General features: G+C 41.8%; 3 protein-coding genes and 1 long non-coding RNA gene across 5 annotated transcripts in view; 2 read left to right on the top strand and 2 right to left on the bottom strand.

Moving 5' to 3' along the window:
• The window catches only part of LOC309702584 (protein NLRC3-like), a 97,540-nt gene extending 80,531 nt beyond the window's left edge, over positions 1–17,009 (bottom strand). For both annotated transcript variants that reach the window (XM_082527198.1, XM_082527199.1), the window contains exon 1: positions 16,004–17,009. The gene's annotated coding sequence lies outside the window, so the exon portion shown is untranslated. The remainder of the gene's footprint in view (positions 1–16,003) is intronic.
• Positions 1–25,212, bottom strand: part of LOC309702568 (uncharacterized protein) — a 1,257,380-nt gene that overhangs the window by 451,100 nt on the left and 781,068 nt on the right. The window lies entirely within an intron of this gene.
• On the top strand, positions 6,715–8,188 carry LOC309702625 (uncharacterized protein). Its single transcript, XM_082527260.1, has 5 exons — positions 6,715–6,901; positions 6,999–7,110; positions 7,426–7,514; positions 7,628–7,800; positions 7,964–8,188. Exons 2-5 carry the CDS (start codon positions 7,055–7,057, stop codon positions 7,991–7,993), a joined length of 348 nt encoding a protein of 115 aa, XP_082383386.1. The 5' UTR covers positions 6,715–6,901; positions 6,999–7,054; the 3' UTR covers positions 7,994–8,188.
• On the top strand, positions 17,079–21,739 carry LOC309702668. Its single transcript, XR_014275697.1, has 2 exons — positions 17,079–17,149; positions 20,487–21,739. It is a non-coding gene; the product is annotated as an uncharacterized lncRNA (long non-coding RNA).

Here is a 25,212-nt window from a genome sequence, read left to right as displayed (position 1 = left end):
TACACACACACTGGACTTTCTGGACATTGTTTTTGCACACATTGTTTTTTTGCACAACACTGGTCACTATATTCTTCATTTCCGGTTAATACTTGTATAGCTGCTGTTATTGTGTATATATTTATTTATATTTAGATTTCTTCATACATTCTTATATAGTTCTATATTGTGTATTTTGTTGTACAGTTATTTTATTTTCAACTTTAATTTATATATTTTATCTTATTCTTCCCAGTTAAATTTACCCTTCATTCTAATTTGTGTTGTACAGTTATTTCATTTTTAACCTTAATTTATATTTTATTCCTTCTTAGTTAAATTTACCCTTTTTAATTTTTCATATTTATTTCCTATCTTATTCATAGCCTTTTCCTTTTTTGTTTTCTTTAGGTCACGAGCAGTTGTCCAAGCATTTCACTACATATCGTACTGTGTATGACTGTGTACGTGACAAATAAAATTTGAATTTGATCTTTGATCCAGTCCTGTGATGGTGGGTTTCTTGGGAACAGGGATGATGGTGGAGCGTTTGAAGCAGGAGGGAACTTCACACAGCTCCAGGGATCTGTTGAAGATGCGAGTAAAGATGGGAGCCAGCTGTTCAGCACAGGTTTTGAGGCAGGAGGGTGAGACGCCATCTGGTCCGGGGGCTTTCATGGGCTTCTGTTTCTGGAATAGTCGGCTCACATCCTGAGTGTGTATTCTTAGTTTCAGGGAGGAGGAAAGGGGGGTGAGAGGTGTGGTGGAGGTCGTTGAGTCTGGGATGGAGAGGGTGGTGGTGGTCGTTGAGTCTGGATTGGGGAGGGTGGGGGTGGTCGTTGAGTCTTGATTGGGGAGGGGCAGGGTGAAGGGGGGAGAGGTGGAAGGTGTGTTGGGGGTCAATGTCTGAAGCAATGTCCCTGGGAAGGGGAGGGTGGGGCGTGGGAGTCTGTCCGTCTCAAACCTGCAGTAGAAAGTGTTTAACTCGTTGGCCAGGTCTTTGTTTGCTTCAATAGTGGGTGGGGGGCGTCTGTAGCTGGTGATTTCCTGCAGGCCCCTCCACACTGATGCAGGGTCGTTGGCTGAGAGCCGTTCTTCCAGCTTCTGGGAGTAGATCCTTTTAGCTGCTTTGATCTCCTTGGTCAGTGTGTTCCTGGCTTGCTTGTACAGGACCCTGTCACCACTTCTGTAGGCGTCCTCCTTGGCCTTGCGAAGATGTTGGAGTTTAGGAGTGAACCATGGTTTATTGTTGTTGTATGTGCAAAAGGTCTTTGTTGGCACACACACGTCTTCACAGAAACTGATGTATGATGTCACAGTGTCCGTGAGCTCATCTAGGTTCACAGATGCAGCTTCAAAAACAGTCCAATCAGTGCAGTCGAAACAGTCCTGCAGTTCCTGCTTTGCTGTGTTAGTCCACTTCTTCACAGTTTTGACTACAGGCTTGGCACGTTTGAGTTTTTGCCTATAAACTGGAATAAGATGGACCATGCAGTGATCAGAATGTCCCAAAGCTGCCCGGGGCACAGAGCGATAGGCATCTTTTAGAGTGGTGTAGCAGTGATCCAGTATGATGTTGTCCCTGGTGGGGCAGACTATATGCTGTCTGTATTTAGGGAGTTCGTGGTTTAGGTTTGCTCTGTTAAAATCCCCAAGAATAATTGTAAAGGAATCCGGGAATTTCCTCTCCAGGGTAGTAATCTGGTCAGCCAGCTCGCACAGTGCGTTGTTCGCGTTGGCCTGTGGAGGGATGTAAACTCCGACCAGCATGAAGGAAGAAAACTCCCGCGGTGAATAAAAAGGTTTACAGTTGATGAGAAAACTTTCCAAGTGTGGGCTGCAGTGTTTCTGTAACACTGTGACATCAGTACACCAACCTTCATTAATGTAGAAGCAGACTCCACCACCCTTTGTTTTCCCTGAGAGCTCTGTTTCGCGGTCCGCCCGGTGAAGTTGGAAGCCCGGCAGATTTAAGACAGCGTCTGGGACTCGCTCACTGAGCCAGGTTTCAGTGAAGCAGAGGGCAGCAGAGCGTGCAAAGTCCTTGTTAGTCCGGTTTAAGAGCAGTAATTCGTCGACTTTGTTTGGAAGAGAGCGGAGATTCGCGAGGTGAATGGAGGGGAGTGCCATGCGGAATCCTCGCCGACATTCAAAAAAAAACAACAACAAATCAGTGACCAATATAGCCACCTTTCTTTGCAAGGACACTCAAAAGCCTGCCATCCATGGATTCTGTCAGTGTTTTGATCTGTTCACCATCAACATTGCGTGCAGCAGCAACCACAGCCTCCCAGACACTGTTCAGAGAGGTGTACTGTTTTCCCTCCTTGTAAATCTCACATTTGATGATGGACCACAGGTTCTCAATGGGGTTCAGATCAGGTGAACAAGGAGGCCATGTCATTAGTTTTTCTTCTTTTATACCCTTTCTTGCCAGCCACGCTGTGGAGTACTTGGACGCGTGTGATGGAGCATTGTCCTGCATGAAAATCATGTTTTTCTTGAAGGATGCAGACTTCTTCCTGTACCACTGCTTGAAGAAGGTGTCTTTGAGAAACTGGCAGTAGGACTGGGAGTTGAGCTTGACTCCATCCTCAACCCGAAAAGGCCCCACAAGCTCATCTTTAATGATACCAGCCCAAACCAGTACTCCACCTCCACCTTGCTGGCGTCTGAGTCAGACTGGAGCTATCTGCCCTTTACCAATCCAGCCACGGGCCCATCCATCTGGCCCATCAAGACTCACTCTCATTTCATCAGTCCATAAAACCTTAGAAAAACCAGTCTTGAGATATTTCTTGGCCCAGTCTTGACGTTTCAGCTTGTGTGTCTTGTTCAGTGGTGGTCGTCTTTCAGCCTTTCTTGCACTGAACATAAGTTCCCTGCAATTTCTGAAGAATATTACAGTAAATCTGGCTGAAACTTGGCCCAGACGTACAGCAGGTTTCCCGGAGGAGGGATGTGTTGAAAGTTGGACCTCAACTACTCAGGATGATTTTTAATGAATTTCTGAAATTTCCATAATTGTAGTGTATTGGCTGTATTGAATTGCATATAAATGTCCATTAATTTCTGAGGAATTCTACAGTAAATCTGGATGAAACTTGGCACACAGGTACAGTAGGTGTCCTAGAGGAGGGATGTGTTGAAAGTTGGACATCAACTACTCAGGATGATTTTTAATGAATTTTTGAAAATTGACACAATTGTAGTGTATTGGCTGTATTAGATTGAATAAATGTTTCCATTAATTTCTGAGGAAATCTACAGTAAATCTGGATGAAACTTGGCACACAGGTACAGTAGGTGTCCTAGAGGAGGGATGTGTTGAAAGTTGGACATCAACTACTCAGGATGATTTTTAATGAATTTTTGAAAAATGACATAATTCTATTGTACTGACTGTATTAGATTGAATAAATGTCTCCATTAATTTCTGAGGAATTCTACAGTAAATCTGGATGAAACTTGGCACACAGGTACAGTAGGTGTCCTAGAGGAGGGATGTGTTGAAAGTTGGACATCAACTACTCAGGATGATTTTTAATGAATTTTTGAAAATTGACACAATTGTAGTGTATTGGCTGTATTAGATTGAGTCAAAGTCAAAGTCAAAGTCAAAGTCAACTTTATTGTCAATTCTGCCACATGTACAGGACATACAGAGAATAGAAACTTCGTTACTCTCAATCCCTAGATAAAATAGAAAATGAACATTTAAATATAAGAGTGATTAAAAATGCAAGTAAAATATTTTAAAGTAAAAAAAATTAAATAATATAATACAATTTTACATATAACAAGAAAGCTATACAATATACAATATAAGGGTAAATGACATTGAGTGCAAACCAGGCAGAGTAGTGCAAATAGGCAAATAGTGCAAATGGAGATTTGGTAATGTACGGTATGAGATTGAATAAATGTTTCCATTAATTTCTGAGGAAATCTACAGTAAATCTGGATGAAACTTGGCACACAGGTACAGTAGGTGTCCTAGAGGAGGGATGTGTTGAAAGTTGGACATCAACTACTCAGGATGATTTTTAATGAATTTTTGAAAAATGACATAATTCTATTGTATTGACTGTATTGCATTGAATACAAGTACCCTTTAATTTCTGAGGAATTCTACAGTAAATCTGGATGAAACTTGGCACACAGGTACAGTAGGTGTCCTAGAGGAGGGATGTGTTGAAAGTTGGACATCAACTACTCAGGATGATTTTTAATGAATTTTTGAAAATTGACACAATTGTAGTGTATTGGCTGTATTAGATTGAATAAATGTTTCCATTAATTTCTGAGGAAATCTACAGTAAATCTGGATGAAACTTGGCACACAGGTACAGTAGGTGTCCTAGAGGAGGGATGTGTTGAAAGTTGGACATCAACTACTCAGGATGATTTTTAATGAATTTTTGAAAAATGACATAATTATAGTGTATTGGCTGTATTGCATTGAATACAAGTACCCTTTAATTTCTGAGGAATTCTACAGTAAATCTGGCTGAAACCTGGCACACAGGTACAGTAGGTGTCCCAGAGAAGGAATCTGTTGAAAGTTGGACATCAACTACTCAGGATGATTTTTAATGAATTTTTGAAAATTGACACAATTGTTGTGTATTGGCTGTATTAGATTGAATAAATGTTTCCATTAATTTCTGAGGAAATCTACAGTAAATCTGGATGAAACTTGGCACACAGGTACAGTAGGTGTCCTAGAGGAGGGATGTGTTGAAAGTTGGACCTCAACTACTCAGGATGATTTTTAATGAATTTCTGACATTTCCATAATTGTATTGACTGTATCGGGCTGCTACATTGTAATTTGTGCGCGCGCGGGTATAGTCTTTCAATCGGCACATAAAGCGAAAAGGCGCTACCGTAAAGACTGGTGTAAAAGCGCAAGGAAATTTATGCGGCGGATAGGAGGCGGCTGGCTTGACCGCGGCTCACAAATGACGGCTCACTTTACCGCGGTAGACGAGTGCAGGAGACGTTTCAGTGCAACTGTACCATTCCTGACTGCCCGACGGAAACGTGCTCAGCGTCACCAATATTATTATTATTATTATTATTATTATTTATTTTTTTTAAATGACATCAGAAACAGCAGTATGCGACATTACGTGATGGCAGAGCTTCAGTTCATCCTTTGTCATTTTTTTTTTTTTTTAATAAATAGGACAGGGGGAATGAATGAGAGAAAGAGGGGGAGAGAAAGAAAGAAAACCAAAGGGGAGAAGAGACGGTGAGAAGGGGGGGGGAAGAGAGAGAAAAAAAAAAGAACTCCTGGGTCACCTGTATGGAGAAAAAAAAAACAAACAAAAAAAACAAACAGAGGAGACAGCAAACAACAAAGAGCAACATAATAATAGAGAAAACAAAGCACCATCACAATAAACTAGCTAGTCATAGATATCACCCAGATAGCAAGGAGACATTGAACAGATGTTGATTTTCCATCTGAACCATCAGAATCGTCAGGATTGAAATGTCAACACAAAACCAATGTTGAAACAACATTGAAATACTGATGAAACCTTACACTGACATTGAAATAACATTGATTCACTGTTGTTCTGTCATCGTTGATTGTTGATCTATTTATAGTTGACAAGGTGACAACAATCACGTTGAAAAACCATCGATTTATGGTTGAGCGGGAAATTAAAGCTGCTACCACTTGGACTATTCCGCAGCACCCCTATCACATTGGTACATCCCTCCAGGTAACCATTGTCTTGTACAGTAGAGCGGGTCATTAGATTTACTCTCAGCGGAATTGACCGGAGAAGGCATCAGTTCATGCACTGCACTGGCCTGCACCACGATTAGTATAAGGTAAGAATGAATGACTTTTGTTCTATTCGTTATTTCCACGGTTGCATTTGGATAACAGTAAAAAAAAAAAACTTGTTAATGTAAAGTTTCGGATAAAATGTGGGAGCCCGAAATTGTGTCTACTTTCATCTTACAATCCGGCAACAAATAAATTGCACTGCAAACAAAGTCTATCAACAAAGAAAACATTTTCGTTTCATACTTTTCCGTTATATTCCCTTACAAAGCTAGCTTTAACGCTTCGAGGGTTCCTTTGTTCTTGCCGTCGCCTCGGCGCTTGACCCAGACTTTCGCTCTGTAGTTGCTTTTTAGCGTAGTACTACAAAAAAACTGTAAATCTGTGATATATGATTGATAAACGTAAAGGTAACTGTATAAATGTGTTCAATGACTTTGTTACTTTTAATGATTGGAGAGCACCCGATTCGATTCGCACTCAATTCAAACTTAACGTTGCACGCTCACCTAACTTTACGCTGCACACTCACCTAACTTGCGTTTGCACCTTTTGTCCACACGTAAACTGCGTTTAGCATTTACGTGTGGACGAGGAAGACGGAGAAAACGCAGCGTCAAAGGTGTGCGCCTATTTTGACGCCACACTGTGCGCCAAGTTTTTGTCTCGGTGCCATGAATTCCTACAATGGCAGACTTAGACAAAATACTGTTAATTTTATTATCTTCAGTGTTTAAATGCTTACATATACGGGTTTGCTTGTAATTGTTGCCTATATACATTTTAAGCTATTATTTATTATTTAGTTCAATCAATAGATCAAGTTTTGTAGTGACTATGAAATATATTGTAATTATCTGTTTCCTGTTTATGCTAGACAGGGCAAAAAAGGACTCCAAATTAAAAAAAAGATAAAAATCAAAGACTGGTGCATTGTGCAGTTTAGCACTGGTGGTACAGAAATAGTCCCTAGATCATGGATAAATGGGGAGAAATTGTCATGGCCTCCATATCCTCCGTGAGACACATTCAGGATCCACGACGCAGTAAAGAGGAGAGTTCATCCTGGTGCAACATGGCTCACCTATGCACCAGTCCGACTTCTAATAAGCCATGGTGGGTATCATCTGGATTGGTGTTGTATAAATGTAACAATAACAAGTTTTTCGTGTCCTAATTTATGTCTGGCCATACATTGTGTTTGTACTTCCAGACACATTTCACGAAGCAGAACGCAGTCTTCAGAAATATCTAAGTGAACACTGTGATATGTCTGACCTTCAGTCCGAAGCTGAAACTCAGACCAGTCATAAAAGAAAGCACAAGTAAAACTTTTTTTATTTCACAAACATATCTTTGATTGCTAAGAATTTATGATCTTGTCTTTTATACATATCTGTGGTGCTTGCATACTGCAATATCACCACATAATATAGTCCAAAAAGTGGAAGCTTGTAAACTTTTTATAAATGCAAAGCCGTGTACACTTGTGCACTTCAAAAATTCCTTGTATACTGTACCTTCTTGCACATCTCCGTTTCCTGTGTGTGTTGTTATAAATCAAACTGTAACTTTAGGAAAAAATATTCCAAAAGCACATTTGTAATTACTTATGACCGTTTTCAACTTTTTTTCTTTAGACCAAATCCCCTGTACACATATAGTGACTCAGAGGATGAGCAGCCCACAAAGAAATGGTTTCCCCAGGCCCCTCGAGTGAAAATACCAGGTAATAAAATACTGTCTAGTGTCTTTGTACATATCTGTGTGTGACACAAGGAAACTTTTGATAAGTTGTCTGTATTCTTAAATACTTAAAAAAAATTTATCTTTTTCTGTCAGACCTGACGAGAGCTGTTAACGAACTCCGTGAGGAGGTCAGAGCCATCCGCAATACCGGCTGCAATGAATCGGTAGATGCTGGGGTACTGCCTCTGGATTTGCCCTTGCACAACATTGAGGAGCTAAACAATGCAGAGCCAGCTCTTCAATCACAAGAGGCAAATAAGGCAATGGTAAGTATATAAAGGTTATGTACACTTTGTAACTATAAAGTGTAATAGCTGTCAGATGTGATTTAAATACATAACAACGGCCTGTTGGTTAAACACACAAGCACTTGCATACACATTTAAGACATGAGACACGCTAATTCCATCTCTTAAAATGTGTCTATAGGTGAGACGCTTTGCCTTGATTGGAGCCTGACGCAGCAGTTAGGGGCAAACTCTATGTCCGAGTTTGTCTTTGCACAAGCAGTGCAGAAATGGCTCCGATACGCCCCAGATCGTTTGGGTGGTGCAGGACGCACATCATGCAAAAAATTACAAACTTCTGTGAATCATATAAACGTAAATAGGAAACTGTCTTTTAATAAAGTATTTAGCAAACGAAACATGCCTATTGACCTTTTTTTGTTTATTTTTTTTCTCTCTTACATCACATGCAATGCTTTCTTATTTTAGGATATTAATATTGACATGATACATTGTGAGACATTTGGGGGTTTTTTTATAAAGGGTGTCCAATTTAAGGAATAAGTACAATTATGTGTTTAGGTGGTTGAAGTATTGATGGAAACATGCAGTAGTTTAGTATTGGTTAAAATACCTATAAAGAAAGGTAGATTTCCAGTCATGATTTAACTGTTGTTTTAATAAAAAGCAAATATGCGAAAGAGGTGGAAAATCAACACCATAGCTCAACAGTGTTTCAATATCAGAATCTGACATTGTTTCAATGTCAGCAGTATTAGAAAATATAACGTTGAATCAACGTCAGGTTTCAACATTGATTCAACATCAAAACCTGACGTTGTTTCAACGTTAAAAAAGGGTGCAAGAGTGACGTTAGGTCAACGTCACACTTCAACGTTGATTCAATGACACAGCCTGATATTGACTCAACATTGTTTCAATGTTTCCTTGCTATCTGGGCAATATTTACTAAATAATAAACGATATTGTGCAGCACGCAAGATAGACAGCGCACAGTGTGCTTTGAGGCAGCAGCCAAGAAAGCTTTAGTCCGCGTCTGTGAATACCCATGTGTGCATACCTGTGTGGATCAGCATGCTTGCATTCCAAAGGTTTCTCCATGTAATGATCTGCTAGGGAGTGTGGGGGGGCCACAGCCCCGTCCTCCAGGGTGTGAAGCGGGTATGGAGGAGATCAAAACTCCAGACATCCAGAGGCCCCCAGAACACAAGAGACCATGGAAGACCAACAGAGGGGCAGCCGCGCCACTGTTCCAGTAAGAGCTGAGGAGAGTCCCAGATGAGGGCTCGCCCAGCAGCCGCGGAGCAGAAGTCAGGGGGAGTTGCAGTGACGCGCCGTGAGCTCCGCCGGCCCCCAGCTGTGCCTGAGTGACCGAGCCCCAGGCCGAGAGGCCGGGGGCACCCCATCTCCAAAGGGGCCCGAGCGAGCCCCAGGCCCCAGGCCCCGACAAGCGGCCGCCAAGGAGTGAGCCGGTGTGTACCCGGACGCCCACCCCCAGACACAAAGAACCACCAACACACCGACACCTGAGGGAGTCCGCCACCGGCAGGGGAAGTGGTGGTGGGTGGAGATAGGCCTCCAAACCTTGGAGGGCCTGAGGTGTCCCCAGAGAGGTGGCGTCTGATACCCAACCTGACATATAGACACAGACATACAGGCACACACAGACACAAACATCCATTCCCACCCTCATGCTCTCATATGCACTCACTCCACACTCAACCAACGTGGAGACAGACATAAAGAGACGCTGTACACACAATCACACTCCCCAAGCATACTCTACAAACCGGGTCTAGGTACCCTTGCCCCTGGAGGGGGGAATTGCACCCAGACCCAGGTGGTGTTACCCTTTTCCCTGCGGTGGGGAGAGGCAGACCACCCCGACTCCGCAGCAGCAGGGAGGCCCCACACCCCAGACCGCAGTCGGATGGCCAACTCCTCCTACTAGCCCTCCCGCTCCAGCAGGCCGCAGAGAATGGGGGTGGGAGAAGACTCCAAACCTCCCTCCACCCGCTCATTGTAGTGTTGATGCATATGTGTTCTAAGGTGCAATTAAAACCCAGGAGGGCATGGAGCTACCTGCCAAGGAGCAGCAGGTAAGCGCATAGTCCCTCCTGCTAGCCCTCAATGACTAAGTGTATTTAAAATTGAGAGGTGGGCAACGATGTCAGGGGTGAGGTATACACCCTGATGGTAATTTGGACTCCGTGATTGTGCCCTCCCCCAAGATCCTATATGTATGTGTAATGAGAGTGTGAATAATGTGAATGTCTAAGTTGTGGGATAAAATTGAGGCAGAGGCAGCCAGAAGGGGACAGGGGGGGGGGGGTAGCCTCCTCTGCACCCTGGTGACATACCCCCACTCCAAGGCCCTGCATGTGTGGGTGGTTGTGGAGGAGCGGGAAGAGGGAGGCAGCTGGAGATGGGGAGGGAAGGAAGGGAGGGGCAGGTAACCCCTCCCTGGGGCCAGCTCCCCCGCTGACCCCAGTAGGCACTCCCACCCTTCGCGACCCGCGGGCCCAGGCCCATCAGACCGGGGCCCAGTGCAGTAGCGCCCTCCGGCTCCACAGAGCCCTGGACAGTCCACCCAACCCCACCACAGAGAAAACTGCACCCACCCCACCATCCACACATCTTCCAGACTACATAAGACGGTAAACGCCCAGGCTGAGATCTTCCTCCACCTCTCCTGTATCTCCCCCTCCTGCAGAGAGTTCCTGAAGAGAAGAAAGCTCCTGCAAGATGTGACCATCCCCCCCACCAGTTGAAGAGCCCCCCAGGCGGCTCGACGCACCGGCGGCACCCTGCTCCAGGGCCGGGCCCCCATGCACCCACCCGCCCACAACCCCGGCAACACACCAACCAGGACCCAAGCCCCCGAGGCCCGGCCCGGGCCCCAGCCCAGAGACGGAGCGCCCCCAGAACCTCACGCCCATCCCGGACCCACCCAGGGGCAGCCAGGTTGCCAGGTCAGTAACCCACGTCCGTCAGCACAGACCCTCCCCTAGCCCCGCTGCACGCAGCCGCGAGGAAACAGTCACCTGAGAGCCAACAGAGCCTCCAACCGGACGTGACCGCTACCCCGGGTTGAGCCCCCCAAGGAAGATGCCTCCGGGGAACCCCCCGACGCCCTAAGCCTGTCCCTACCCCCTCACCAATCACAACAGTGAAGGCGGGACCAAACTATGACCCCCCACCCCCACTAGGTGATGGAGCTGATAAAAGGGGCCCAGAGCAATTGATCTAATGTGGTGGCAGAGGCTGTGTCAAGACTAATGTAATCTAATAGATAATTTCTATATTGGTTAGAATTAAGATCATTTTTATTTTTCCAGTTCATGAGGACTGTTTTCTTGGCTATGCATAGGGCAGTGAAGATCATATGGGCTATATTCTTTTCTGAAGTGACATTATCTAAGCTGCCCAGTAGACACACTAAGGGGGAAGTTGGAATGTTACATTTCAGACACTTTGATAAGTCTTCACATATCTCGCGCCAAAACTTTTGCACTGGTGGACAGAACCAAAGAGCGTGGATGTAATTGTCTGGTGTATTGCCTTGACAGTGTGAGCAGTTGTTGGAAGATGTAAAGCCCATCTTGAACATCCGATGACCTGTATAGTGCACTCTATGAAGTATTTTGTATTGTATTAATTGCAGACTGGGATTTTTAATTAATTTAAAAGTTTTTAAGCAAATCTGAGACCAGAAGTTTTGGTCTAGGTTGACTGATAAATCTGCTTCCCACTTTGCAGTAGGAAGGGATATTGATTCATCTAATTTAGAAAGTGTTCTGTATATTTTAGATAATAATTTGGGGGATTTAAGAGTAAGAAAATGTGCCGCACTTAGTGGTGTTTGTAATTCAACTTGACTGAGGTTAAATTTCTTTTTTACTATGGATTTAATTTGTTGATATTCTAAAAACCTTGTCTTGTTGATCCCATATTGTTCAACTAGTCTGTCAAATGGAATAAATTCTGTTCCCTCTAATATATGTTCTAAGTATTTAATTCCTTTACAACTCCATTCTGGGAAATTAATCATATTATTGTTTTGTAATATGTCAGGGTTATTCCAGATAGGTGTACGTTTGCATGGGATTAATGAAGACTCCGTTATTTTTAGAAACTCCCACCATGCTGTTAGAGAAAAGCTGATGTTGATACTTTTAAAGCATTCATGTCTTTTGATGTTTGAGCTAATAAATGGTAGGTCTGAAATCTCTAGATCCTTGCATAGTGCCTGTTCAACATCTAGCCAGGGCTCAACTAAGAAGGTATGTTTTAACCATTCTGAGATGAACTGAAGCCTGTTGGCTAAGAAGTATTGGTGAAAATTAGGCAGATCTAATCCTCCTCTATCCTTGGTTCTTTGTAGCGTTTTTAAGCTAATACGCGGGGGTTTATCTTTCCAAAGGAATTTGGAAATATATGAATCCAGAGATCTGAACCAATCTTGTGATGGTTTGTTAGGGATCATCAAAAATAAGTAATTTATTTTTGGCAAGATCATCATTTTTATAGTGGCGACCCTTCCCATGAGTGATATGGGTAAAGATTTCCATCTAGTCAGATCGCCTTCTACTTTCTTTAGAAGTGGGATGTGGTTTAGTTTAGTTAAGTCTGAAAGCTTAGAAGAGACATTAATACCTAAATATTTAATATTTCCGGATTGCAGTGGGGCAGAGGAAGAATTATGGAAGGAGCAGTTAATGGGGAGAACTGTAGATTTTGGCCAGTTAATTGAATAATCTGAAACTCTTGAAAACCAGTTTATTAAAGTAATTACCTCAGAGAGGTTGGTTTGTGTGTTTTGCAGAAAAAGCAACACATCATCCGCATAGAGACTGATTTTATGTTCTATGTTCTTACATTTTATGCCCTTAATTGTTGTAGCCTGTCTAAATGCTGCTGCTAGAGGTTCGATAAAAATTGCAAAAAGTGAAGGGGAGAGTGGGCATCCCTGTCTGGTGCCCCTCAGGAGACAGAAGCTGGAGGATGTCTGGTCATTTGTTCTGATACGAGCCGTTGGGGAATTGTATAATATTCTTATCCAGTTTATGAAAGAGTTTCCAAAACCAAATTTGTGTAAAGTTGCGAATAAAAATTTCCAATTAACTCTGTCAAATGCTTTTTCTGCATCTAGAGATAATATTATGGTTTCGATGTTTTTATCGTATGAGTAGTCTATTAAATTAAGTAATCTACGAGTGTTTGTTGAGGAGTGCCGACCTTTTATGAAACCAGTTTGGTCAGGATGAATTAAGAGGGGGGTCATTTTCTCTAATCTCTTTGAGAGAGCTTTGCAGATTATTTTAAGGTCTACATTTAAAAGAGAAATTGGACGATAGCTTGAGGGAAATAAAGGGTCTTTGCCTGGTTTTAGCAGGAGACTAATGTTGGCAGAATTCATATTTGGTGGTAGTCTGCCCTTTTCCTCGATTTCCTGCAACATGCTGTGGAATACTGGTGCCAAAATTGTCCAGAATTCTTTGTAGAATTCTGCAGGGAAGCCGTCTGGACCTGGAGCCTTATTATTGGGCATACTTATCAGGGCTTCCTGGAGTTCACTTGGCGTCAGTGGCGAATCCAGTTCCATTGCTTGACTGTCTAGTAATTTTGGAAGAGTTACGTTGTCAAGAAACAGATCAATTTCATTTTTAGATGGGTTTATTTGTGGTGAGTATAAAGTTTCATAGAAATCCCTAAAAATGTTGTTTATTCTTCCATATCATATATTGTGTTCCCCGATAAATCTTTAGCAGCACATATAGTTATTTTTTCTTTATTTATTTTTAGCTGGTTAGCTAGAAATCGACCTGATTTGTTACTGTGTTCAAAATTCTGCAAGCGAAGTCTTTGTATAAGGAATTGTGTTTTTTTATTAATAGTTTCATTTAATTCTAGTTTTGTTTTGCATATTTTGTTCAATGTTTCCTGATCTTGGTGGGACGCGTAGGCTTCTTCTAGTGATTTGATGTTTTTTTCTAATTCCTGAATATTTTTGTTTTCTTCTTTCTTTTTGTGTGATGAGAAAGAAATTATTTTACCTCTCATCACAGCTTTCCCTGCTTCCCATAGAACAGAAGCAGATATTCCGGGAGTGTCATTAAAGTCTAAATATGAAGTCCATTCCTTTTTAAAGTATTTAATAAAGTCTTCATCTTTAAGTAGTGATATATTAAATCTCCAGTTTTTACTTGGCGTAGTATTATTCTTGTGCATTAGTGTTAAAGATACAGGAGCATGATCGCTGACAGCTATAGGATGAATCTCAGTGTCTGAAATGTCACACAGCAGTGAGCTGCTGACCAAAAAATAATCCAGACGAGAGTAAGAGTGATGAACATGCAGGAAAAAAGTATATTCCTTAGTGGTGGGGTGAAGAGAGCGCCATGCATCGCAAAGACCAAAGTCGTTCATATACTGTTTGATTATATTTGTGGACTGCCAATTACGCTGACTTCCTGTTGTGTTGAGCCTATCCATTTCTTCATTTAGTCCAAGGTTGAGGTCACCGCCAAGAATGAGTGTGCAATCAAGGTGTTCAGAGAGTGCACTAAAAAAACCGTGGAAGAATGAGGGTTCATCAACATTTGGACCATATATACTAACAATACATAGTTTTTTGTTCAATATTGATAGTTTAATAATTAGAAATCTACCCTCTGGATCTATAACTGTATCGAGTACTGTAAAATTAACATTTTTATGTATTAAAATTGCTACTCCCCGTTGTCTAGAATTATAACCGGCTGCAAACACGTTAGGAAACTCAGGTGTTTTAAGTTCATTTAAACCTGTGACAGGTTTGTGAGTTTCTTGTAATAAAACAACATCTGCCTGTAGTTTTTTAAGCTGGTTAAATATTTTTAACCTCTTTCCTCTGGTGCCAGCTCCATTTACATTCCATGTGACAAACCTCAGCATGCCCTTAATTGTGCGTGTATGTCTAATGATGTATGCTGGGTGTTTCGTTTAGACAGGTGGAGAGAATATGGAAACATCCCTTGTTTGTAAATAGAAAGAGAAAAAGAAGTGTGGTGAGAGACTCCATAAGTCTGACTATGTGTGTGAATATTCACTAATATGAACAAGCGTGGCTTGCTTATGTGTCCTGCAAGTCTGTGCGTGCTGTGAGGCTGTTGTGAATGTGCTGCCATTGAGCTGATGTGTTTGCGTGATCGTGTTGTGAAAATATGGAGAAATAGAGGGTGTTGTTTGTAGGTGAGTGGGGAAGTAGGTGACCACAGCAGTGAAAGACAAGAGAAAGAAAGAAACCACATGAACTGTGAGCGACAACAAAAAAAAAGAAACGAAACGGAAACATTCCAATTAAAGCAATGACGGAGGGTGACAGTGTTATATCTGCTATGACATCATATTGATATTACTAGCTTAAACTCATGTTAAAGGAGAGAGTGTGAATGAATAAGAAAAGAGTGTAGCGGGTTCTTATCTGGAGTGCAGTTAATATAACCACGGTGTGGTGCCGAGGTCGCGGTAAAGCCAATATTATACAGAAAGCTCCCGTTTGCAAAAAACCGAAGTGCAATACAAATAATATGTACAGAACTGAGAGGATGTCCGCGATGTGTCACATGAGCAATATTAGGCCTGAGGGTGTTATTCAAATAACTTATAGATTGTGCTGAAAAAAGGTAACGTTCACACAGAAAATCATCAGGAAATGATAAAATGTCCAAACGCGCTCTGATCACTCTCTCCCGGCGGAGAGCTCTGCGGAGAATTTGGGCTTCAACATCTACTGCAGGGGTGCCCAATCCCAGTCCTCGAGAGCTACCGTCCTGCAGCTTTTAGATGCATCCTTGTTCCCACACACCTGAATCAAATGAATGGCTTGTTATCAGGCCTTTGCCAAACATGATGGCATGCTGAAGAGATCAAACCATGTGATTCAGCTGTGTTGGAGTAGGGATGCATCTAAAAGCTGCAGGACGGTAGCTCTCGAGGAACGGGATTGGGCACCCCTGATCTACTGGCTCTTCAAGGAAGGGGCACGCCATGTCTGACACTTCCTACAGTCAGGTTTCCGACACAGAGGCGGAGAAAGTCAGGGTTAGTTGAAGTAAACCTGCTAGGGGGCAGGTGAGCTTCACGGAGTGTGTCGTCATAGTGACTCACTCAGGATTAATCTAAACTCGCTTTGTGAAACCGAAAACCCAGAGTTTTCATTAACTCAGGGTATACTTACTCAGAGTTTGCACTAAACCGGCTTCCTGAAACAGGGCCCTGAACCCTGAACAAACCCACCTGTTCTCTGATTGGATTGTTAAATTTGTGATTGACATGACATTGGCCAATCAGATGAAAGGCAGAAAAATAGGGACGTACTTGTAACTTGAAACTTGAGTGCAGAGTTTCACACGTATTGCTTGGCTAAGTCCACACACAAATTATTTTTACACCTACAAATCCTGATTTACAAGTACAAAATATTTATGACCACAATTTGAGCCCATACAGCCACAGACTGACGGAGGCAAGAGAAGCTGCCTACAGACATCAGTCAGTGGATCCACAGTAACATCGAGTTCAGCTGCTGATCATCAACTGTTTCTGTCTCGTTCCCAGACTCTGATCTCACATAAAACGAAGCAGATTTATGCTGAAACTAAGCTGCACACAGCTGATGTCAGCCAGGAAAACAGTACAGACTGCTAACGTTACCTTAACTTCGAGACGATCAACTGCGCCACAACATTCACGAAAGCGACGGAAGGAAACGCCCAGAGAGGCGTTTGAGGGACGGTCAGAGTCAGGAACCTCAGAAACGCATCAGGCTGGAGTTTAATTCTGTTTTCATCTTTAGAAACTTCTGGAAATAGTTATAAAAACGCTGCGTAATAAAGAAAAATAGTGTAGATTAGTTTGAGTTGTGTTTAGCTGAGCTGTGTCTTTAATCTGAAGTTCATTTTGTGGAGGAGCAGCAAGACTTTCAGTGTTACTCTCAGAGAAAGCCTCCCAAATGTCTGTTGTCTTAATAGTGGAATTATCTGGAAAATGAACCAGTTCTTATGAGCTGCTTTTCTGTATGAGCAGTCAAAGCATTTTATACAGCGTGCTTCATTCACACAAGCACTTCTTTTTCTAACAATGACACTATGATGGATGCATCGGAGAGCAAGTCGGGGTTCCACATCTTGCCCAAGGATACCGTGGCGTGCAGACTGGAGCAGCCAGGGATCAAACCTCCAACCTTCCAGTCAGTAATTCTACCTGCTGAGCTACAGTCTGTACTTCCTGAACATCACACCCTCCTTTTGTTTCTTTATTTCCACTAGCAACCAGGACCATAATGAACCCTGACTCCAACAGACACTCAGGATCCACCTGCCCAGTAAGTCACCCGCTAACTGCAACTATCAGAGCCCTGACCTTCTGCAGAGACGAGTCACACTGAACACAGCAAGTGTCCCTGCTCTCAGATACAAAACCTGCCTTTAAAAGTTCAGAGTAATGAAATCAGCAGTTCTGATTCTAGAATCTGTAGTCTCACACACATGTGCAGAGCACTTTTGTTGTTTTGGTTCACATCGGTTGATATTCTGCTGCAAACAACTAATGAGAACATTTTCTAAAAGCTTTGAGTGTCCATCAGGATCCTGTAGAAACAGCTTCTGGCTGCAGCCGCTGTGGAGCTCCACAGTAACCGGAAACACGTAACTTCAGTTAAATCGACTTTGACAGCGAAAACTAAATTGCGTTTTTGTTACTATTGATGCTGCTGATAAATAAAAATGGTTTTAAGTGTTTTTTTAACACTCTGGGTTTGTTCAGAAAAATCCCCTAAATTGTTCGTGGCCAAAAGTGACACTTGCTGTTTCGCTGATTTATTATTTTTTTTACAGTACATCGCGTTGTGCGTTCTGATTGCTGTAGACCATTGTCAATCAATCTAATCCAGTGTCTCCTGTACAGGAGCGGTCCCTAATAGGCCCACGGACCGGTCCGTGAGTCTTTTGGTACCGTTCCGCGAGAGTTGATCCTCCGGTGTGAAATGTATGGTTGTAGTTGTGTGTCTTATTTTGAAAGAACTATTTACGCGTTACCATAGCGACCAGAGAGCATTAAAAAGCAGAGAGGAGGATGTCACTGTCATTGTTGTTGGCGCACAGCTCAAGTCACGTTTATTATTATATTTACAAAATACCACAGTTTCTTTTTTTATTCTTTTGTTGTATTTATCCGCGACACCTTAAAGGTCGTTCCCTGAAAATATCGTCTGACATTAAAGTGGTCTGTGGTGCAAAAAGGTTGGGGACTCCTGCTGTACAGTACAGAATGCGTTTAGCTTGTCGAATTTACATAAATCTTCGATCGCTAGCAGTGTAACTCTGAAGTGCTGCACTGTATGTTTGTACGTTTTCTCCCAAACAAACACAACAATGCCGACGAAACGTTTTGCACCCTCAAATGCACCTTTAGGTTTAATTCCATGATACTGGACTTATGTTTCTACGAAGGTTTGAACTCTAAGAGCGTTTAACATGATAGTGATTTATTGATTCTAACCCTAAATCTATCCAGTAATGTCTGCACATATTTTCAGTACTGATTTTAAAGTGTTTTAATCCTTCTGTCACTCAGGGAACCCAATAAGGATTCAAATACTTCAAAAGTCAACCAATGACATTGATGTGTAAGACTATTTAATAATTATTTATTTTTTATATTTCATTTATTCATTCATTCTTTGCACTGTGATTTAACCCATCTTTGTGTAAAGCAGGGGTGTCAAACTCCAGGCCTTGAGAGCCAGCGTCCTGAAGCTTTTAAATGTATCTCTGCTGCAACACACCTGAATAAAATTATTAGGTCATTAGCATGACTCTACCCTACTCAAGTAAATTTAAATAAATGTAAGTACATACCACCAGGTAGCTCCACTCGTACCCAGTGTAACGGGAAGTGAGAGGGTTAGGTTTTGGCGCTTTGAATGTTCAGTTGTGTGATGCAGCGATTAACGTTTGAGTAAAATATTGGGCTCCCTCGTGTCTTCCCTACATTCCTCCACAATGTACGTTTTTGCAAAAATGTACTTCTAGAAGTACTTTTATTGCACGATGTTCATTCACTCATGAGCTGCTGCAACATGAATCAAATGGCTGAACTGCCACCTTGGCGTGCAGTCAAGTTCTACAGTCTGCTAATGATCTAATAATAAGTATTAATATTCCTCACTCACCTTACTAAATGTTTGTGAACACAGCCAGAAACATTTGCATCACAAACACAGACTAGTGTTTATTAGCAGAAGCTTTTGGGTGGTTGCTCTCAAACCTGTGTACAAGTTTAAGCATTAATGGTCCCTTCACTGATTTCCAGGTATCCAATGTCAGGGCTAACAGATGGATTCAGACGCAGGCAGCGTTCTGGCAAGCAAAGGGTTGACAATTTATTAACACAGAAGGGAAACCACAGTGATGTGTATATACAGTGAATGGGGCAGGGCTTCAGGGCTCCAGGGGAAGGAATCCACACTCGCTCTCCACTCGGCCCAAACTCCGCCACTCCTCTTCTTACGCACACTCGCTTTTCCACAGCCACTCTCGCTCCAATTTCCACTTATGTTGACACACACAGGGATCACAGGTCAGGGTCCGCCACCAGTTCCGGGGAGATCTAAACACAAAGAGTCCAATTAGATCAATACGCCACACAACACTGAGAGAGTTTGTCTTAGGAGAGCTGAGAGCACGAACATGGGAGGTTCAACATTCCAGTGCCGAATACTCCGTGCCGCAGCGTTAAATAGGCAAGGGGGACGCCGCCTGATCAGCAACAGGTGTAGAAATCACCGCAGATACGTGGGCCAAGGGTGAGAGCCCACAATGAGCTCCACCCAGGGAAGCAGGAGAGAAAACAAAACAAACCTGTGGCCAACATGAGCGAGCCGGAGAGGCACAGGGACCATGACAGCCAATACCAAGTGCACAAGTTCACCCCAGATGGTTCCTCTTCTCTGTAACTTGGAGGATGTGGAGTAGGCTGTATTTTAATCAAAGACATATCAATCAATCAATCAATCAATCAATCAATCAATCAATCAATCAATCAATCAATCAATCAATCAATCAATAACCATGTCTAAAAACAACACAGGTTGACCAACGTGCTGTACACAGTAAAAGAAAAAGTAAAAAGTAGAAACAAATACACACAATGAACAAAACAAAAAATAATCCCAAATTTCGTTTTTTTTTCTGAAGGGGTCAAACACTTTTATGCAAGAATGACAGCGAGGTGAAAAACCTTCACCCGCAAGAAAACTCGAGCTGTGACTCATAGTACGAACACACACCTCACAGTAACACACTTTAATTGTTTAATGTGAACTTTTTGCCAAGCTAGCTAATCCTGACCAACACACCAGACACAGAAGATAAAGGAACGATGTTTTACTGTTAGAGACAGAAAGGTTAAAACATTTTGGCAGAGGGCTAAAAGGGGCTAAAATTACCCAAAAAGAAATTCCATTTGACCAAAAACACTTAATTTTTAAAAAATTAAGTATATAGTTATGAATAATGAACAAATAATTAACAAACTGGGGTTTATAAATTGTGTAACACATCCTTATGGTAAGAAATTTTACCTTAATGCGTTACATGTGTTAGAAGTCAATGTATCTTTAACAATATACTCCTTATTTTATATCTCCTGATCCTTCACAGAGCTGCATGAACCTGTTGTTGATGTCAGAGAGTCAAACTCTGCTGAAGAGTGGGTTGTTTCCTGTTCAGCCACTGGTCGACCTGCTCCCACTGTAACACTCAGTGTCTCACAACAACACCTCAGCTTCTCACAGTACAACACTGTCAGTGTGTCCAACACCAACGCTACATTCACTGTCACCACTACAGCTGTGCTCTCAGGTTCACGTAAACACAGCACACAGGTGGGATGTGCAGCACGAGTGCTCTCTGCTCCTCACAGAGAGGTGATGGAGACGATTCCTGAGGTCCAGCAGACGTCAGATTATCAGTGATGGTGAGAAACTGAGATGCAATAACAATGCATTGTGGTAGTATGCATTTTCTCTTTGATCAATAATTGATGTATTCATTTTGATCAGTGTCACATTTTTCCTGCTTTTTCAAGTTTCCTCCTGGATCATTGTATTAGCTGCAGTATTGGTGATGATGGTGTTTGTCAGTGTTGCTGCTCTGCAGTAGGCTACTCTTTAAAGAAAAAGACCAGATAACTTTCATTTTTCATTTCTTGTCATTTTTTTCTACACCAAAATCTATCCAATAATATCTGCATAACATTTTCTACTTGTGATTTAGTTATTAATTCTTTGCTTCATGATTCAATCGGTCTTTGTCTAGTATTAAATTTTATGTTTCCCATTTAATCCCACTGGCTTTAAAGTGTTTCACCAGATTTTTACGAAGTATTTCCAGTCTTTTGTTGTCTCTGTCCCAAATGTTCTGAAATGTGTTGCATGTATTAAAAGAAGTTGGACTTTACCAAAAAATGTACTATGTACTTATAAACTTACATTTATGAAAGCTGAACAAACATTGATATACTTGACTTTTGTAACAGTGAAAAGGCGATCTGTTTTTATTGATAAATATATATGTTTGCATTACTGTTATTTAGATTGCCATGTTAGAACGTAGCAAACAACATTGTTTGTTCCTCTATGGTTTCTTTATTTTTACAAATCTAAATGTTTTTTGTCAAAAGATTAATAATTTCATATTGAGGTCAGATGGTCAGCAGTTTTGATGTTTTTGCAGAGATTTTATTTTTTGCAAAATAGCACAAGTAAACATTAAAAGTAGTTCCTAAATCAAGGCATTTATTATTAAGGCGGCCATTATTATGGCCCTGTGTGGAAAAAGTGATTGCCCCCTAAACCTAATAACTGGTTGGGCCACCCTGAGTAGAAACATCTGCAATAAAGCGTTTGGGATAACTGGCAATGAGTCCTTTACGAGGTGGTGGAAGAATTTCTGCCCACTCATCTTTGCAAAATTGTTGTAATTCAGCCACACTGGAGGGTTTTTGAGTATGAACCACCTTTCCAAGGTCACAGCACCTCAATCAGATTCACGTATGAACTTTGGCTAAGCCATTCCAAAGTCTTTATTTTGTTTTACTTAAGCTGCTTAGAGGTGGACTTGTTGGTGTGCTTTGGATCAAGTGCACTTCAGCTTGTGGTCGTGAACAGATGGCCAGACATTCTCCTTCAGGATCCCAGAAACTGGATTCTGTTCATCTTGACGTTGCATCTCCAGACTGAGAGATCTCAATTACTTTGTTTTTTATTTAAATTAAATTAAATTTTAATTAAATTAAAATTGCAATAACTTTATGTTAATTTCAGTGCACTTTCACATTTCTTTAAATTCAAACTACAGTCCTGTGAATAACTAGAAACATGGGGTCAGGTGGCAGAGCAGGTCAGCCACTAATCAGAAGGTCGGTGGTTCGATCCCAGGCTGCCTCCTGGCTGCATGCCAAACCCTAACCCCGTGTTTGCCTACTGGTGGTGGTCAGAGGGCCCGGTGGCGCCTGTGTCCGGCAGCCTCGCCTCTGTCAGTGCGCCCCAGGGCAGCTGTGGCTACAATGTAGCTGCCATCACCAGTGTGTGAATGTGTGTGAATGTGTGTGTGTGAATGACTGAATGTAGTGTGAAGCGCTTTGGGGTCCTATGGACTAGAAAAGCGCCATACAAATGCAGGCCATTTAGAAACACTTCTAGCAGCACAAATGTGAGCTAATTGTTTTCTGCTTGACTTTATCAGTCTCTCATATTGTTGTGGAGGAATGTTGGCCCACTCTTCATTACAACGTTGCTTCAGTTCTTTGAGGTTTGTGGGCATTTATTTAAGCACAGCTCTCTGAATGTCCCAGGTTGAGGTCTGGACTTTGACTGGACTTTGCTTTTCAGCTATTCTGCTGTAGATTTGCTGCTGTGTTTGGGATCATTGTTCGACTGCAAGACCTAAACTTTACCTATTAAACAGTTAACTCTGTATTTTACACTTTATGTGAATATTGTTGCAGATTTCAATTATTAATGTTTTTATAACTTTGTTCTTTCTTATATTTAATATTATACAATATTTATACTTCATGTCTCTGTCTTCTTTTGAACACTCCAGCACAGCATCACTATAACTTTGTCCTCACTGACAATAAAGCTGTTTTATATATTTCATTGCAAATGTTTCAAGCAATTTGTAGCTGTATCTTAAGATATTTTGTTAATAATATAGTATTTTATATTGTTTTTTTCCCCATATTTGAGAAATATTTAACATGTAAAAGTCTGTTTATGTACAATTTGGTGATATTAGCCCTGATTATTGGAGGAACTTGTACATGAAGCAGATTTCTGAGACTTCAGATTTGAAGGTTGTTGTCATATAATCTAAATGATGGCAGATTAACGTTCCCTACCTCTGTCCTACAACCACAGGACTCCTTTGCATTCGACTGATAGAAATTTCAAGCTCAGTGTTAATGAAGATTTCAAAGGCCTTAGTGCAGGGGTAGGGAACGTCTAAAACCTGCAGGGACACCGGCCCTCGAGGCCTGGAGTTCCCTACCGCTGCCTTAGTGTGAAAGGAATGAAGCTGTAGCGCCTCCCAGTGGTTGAAAAGAGGTACACAAGAGGTTTTTGCAACCTGCTGTTTAATGAAGGTAATCAGCTGGGACAAAGGTACATTATGAGAGTAATATCTCTGACAAACCTCTACCTCAATTAAAAGATGCATTTTGATTTACATGAATGCATTTCATCTTCTCTGCAAAGGCTACACAACCTTCTTTGCCATTTGAGTGTGTCCAGTCCAGCTGAAACCAGCTCCTTACTGATGGCATGAAAACGATCTGTGAGGTAACATTTTTACTGTCATTCATTCCTGTTGAAAACTTGTCACGTGTTTGCTTAGGTTCTTCTCAGTAATCCTCCCGTATCCTGTGTAAAAACTACCCGAGCTTAAAGTATACAGACTGCCGGGAGGGGCGAGACGGGAATTTTCATTGCATATATATATATATATATTAAAATACAGATAGCAGCAGCCACGAAAACATAGGCAAGAGCAGTGTCGTAGATGTAGCCAAATAAGACAGATAAATTAAGATGGAAAATCCCCAAAACAAAACCCAATCTTTAGTGTGGGAGCATTTCCATGTCATTCCCAAAGGTGTAATTATTTTCAGCGACTGCAAACTGAACACAAACTTTTCATAACTGAGTTTGTTTCTTCAGTTGTATTTTGGTAATGCTGTTGTACAGCAGGGAAGCAAACACAAGTGCTAACGCTAACAACATCCAATCAGGATTTATTGGTTAGATCAAAGCTAACATCTGCATTACATGTGAGCACTACACATGTTATTTAACATATATAACGTATAAGATTTTTACATCTTTCTCTTTCCCTCGAGAAGAACTGCTAAAACTGTAGAAATAACATTACAGAAAAGCAGGACATGCTCAAGCAAAACATTATAGAAAATCTGTCACAGTTCTGGCTCAGTTTGACCCAGTATTTTGAGTTGTCATGTTTTTGCAGGTTTACTTTAGTTCCATGTGTCATTTTCTGTCTCTCTCTCTATGTCGAGTCTGCGTCTTAGTGTGATGGTTTCTTGTTCCTGTTTTATTGTGAAGGTCTGCGTCTCATGTGAGTGTGTTCAGTTTGACCTCTGTCTCGTCTTGTTGATTATTCCCAGCTGTGTCCACCACCTGTGTGTAATTCCCCTGTGTTTCTCTGTGTATTTAAGTCGTGTCCTCTGTCATTGTAGTTGCTGGTCTGTCTGTGTATCCGCCATGTCTCACCCATGTGTTTGTGCTCTGTAGTTTAGTTGTTTCCAGTCTAGTTTAGTTCGTGCTCCATTTGCTGTTTGTCCATATTTATTTTTGTGTTCAATAAACCACCTTCACTTCTCCACTACTGCCTGCGATTGGATCCTCATTTATTATTTTCACACGGCTCTCCTCACCCGCCGTGACAGTGCGGACCAGCCAGATATGGATCCAGCGGCAGTCACCCCACCTAGGGAGCTTCAGGAGGCCGTTATCGACTCTGCTTCTAAATTGATTTACCAGCTGTTAGAGCATGAGGGAGAAGCGTCTCTTTACACTGTGGAAGCCAACCTACAACACCTTATTTCCAGTTACCCCTGGTTATTGGACTCACTGCGTCCGCTCGTACAGAATTTTGTTCTTCACGAGCTTCACCTACACCCCCCCGCCGCTACCGCTCGCCTGCTCATGCAGTGATATCATCAGTGAGGAGTCAGGTGATAGAGGCTAATGCAAAATGGTGTTTCAGTGAGGCAGAATTTATTATGACAATACATTTTTTTAAATACTCAGTATGAATTAAACAGGTTAAAGGTCAATGCTCTGTTGTAATATAAAGACAAAATTAT

The sequence above is a fragment of the Aulonocara stuartgranti genome, assembly GCF_965226115.1.
Source record: "Aulonocara stuartgranti genome assembly, chromosome: 3".
Lineage (NCBI taxonomy): Eukaryota > Metazoa > Chordata > Actinopteri > Cichliformes > Cichlidae > Aulonocara > Aulonocara stuartgranti.
This window is presented reverse-complemented; position numbering and strand designations above follow the sequence as displayed.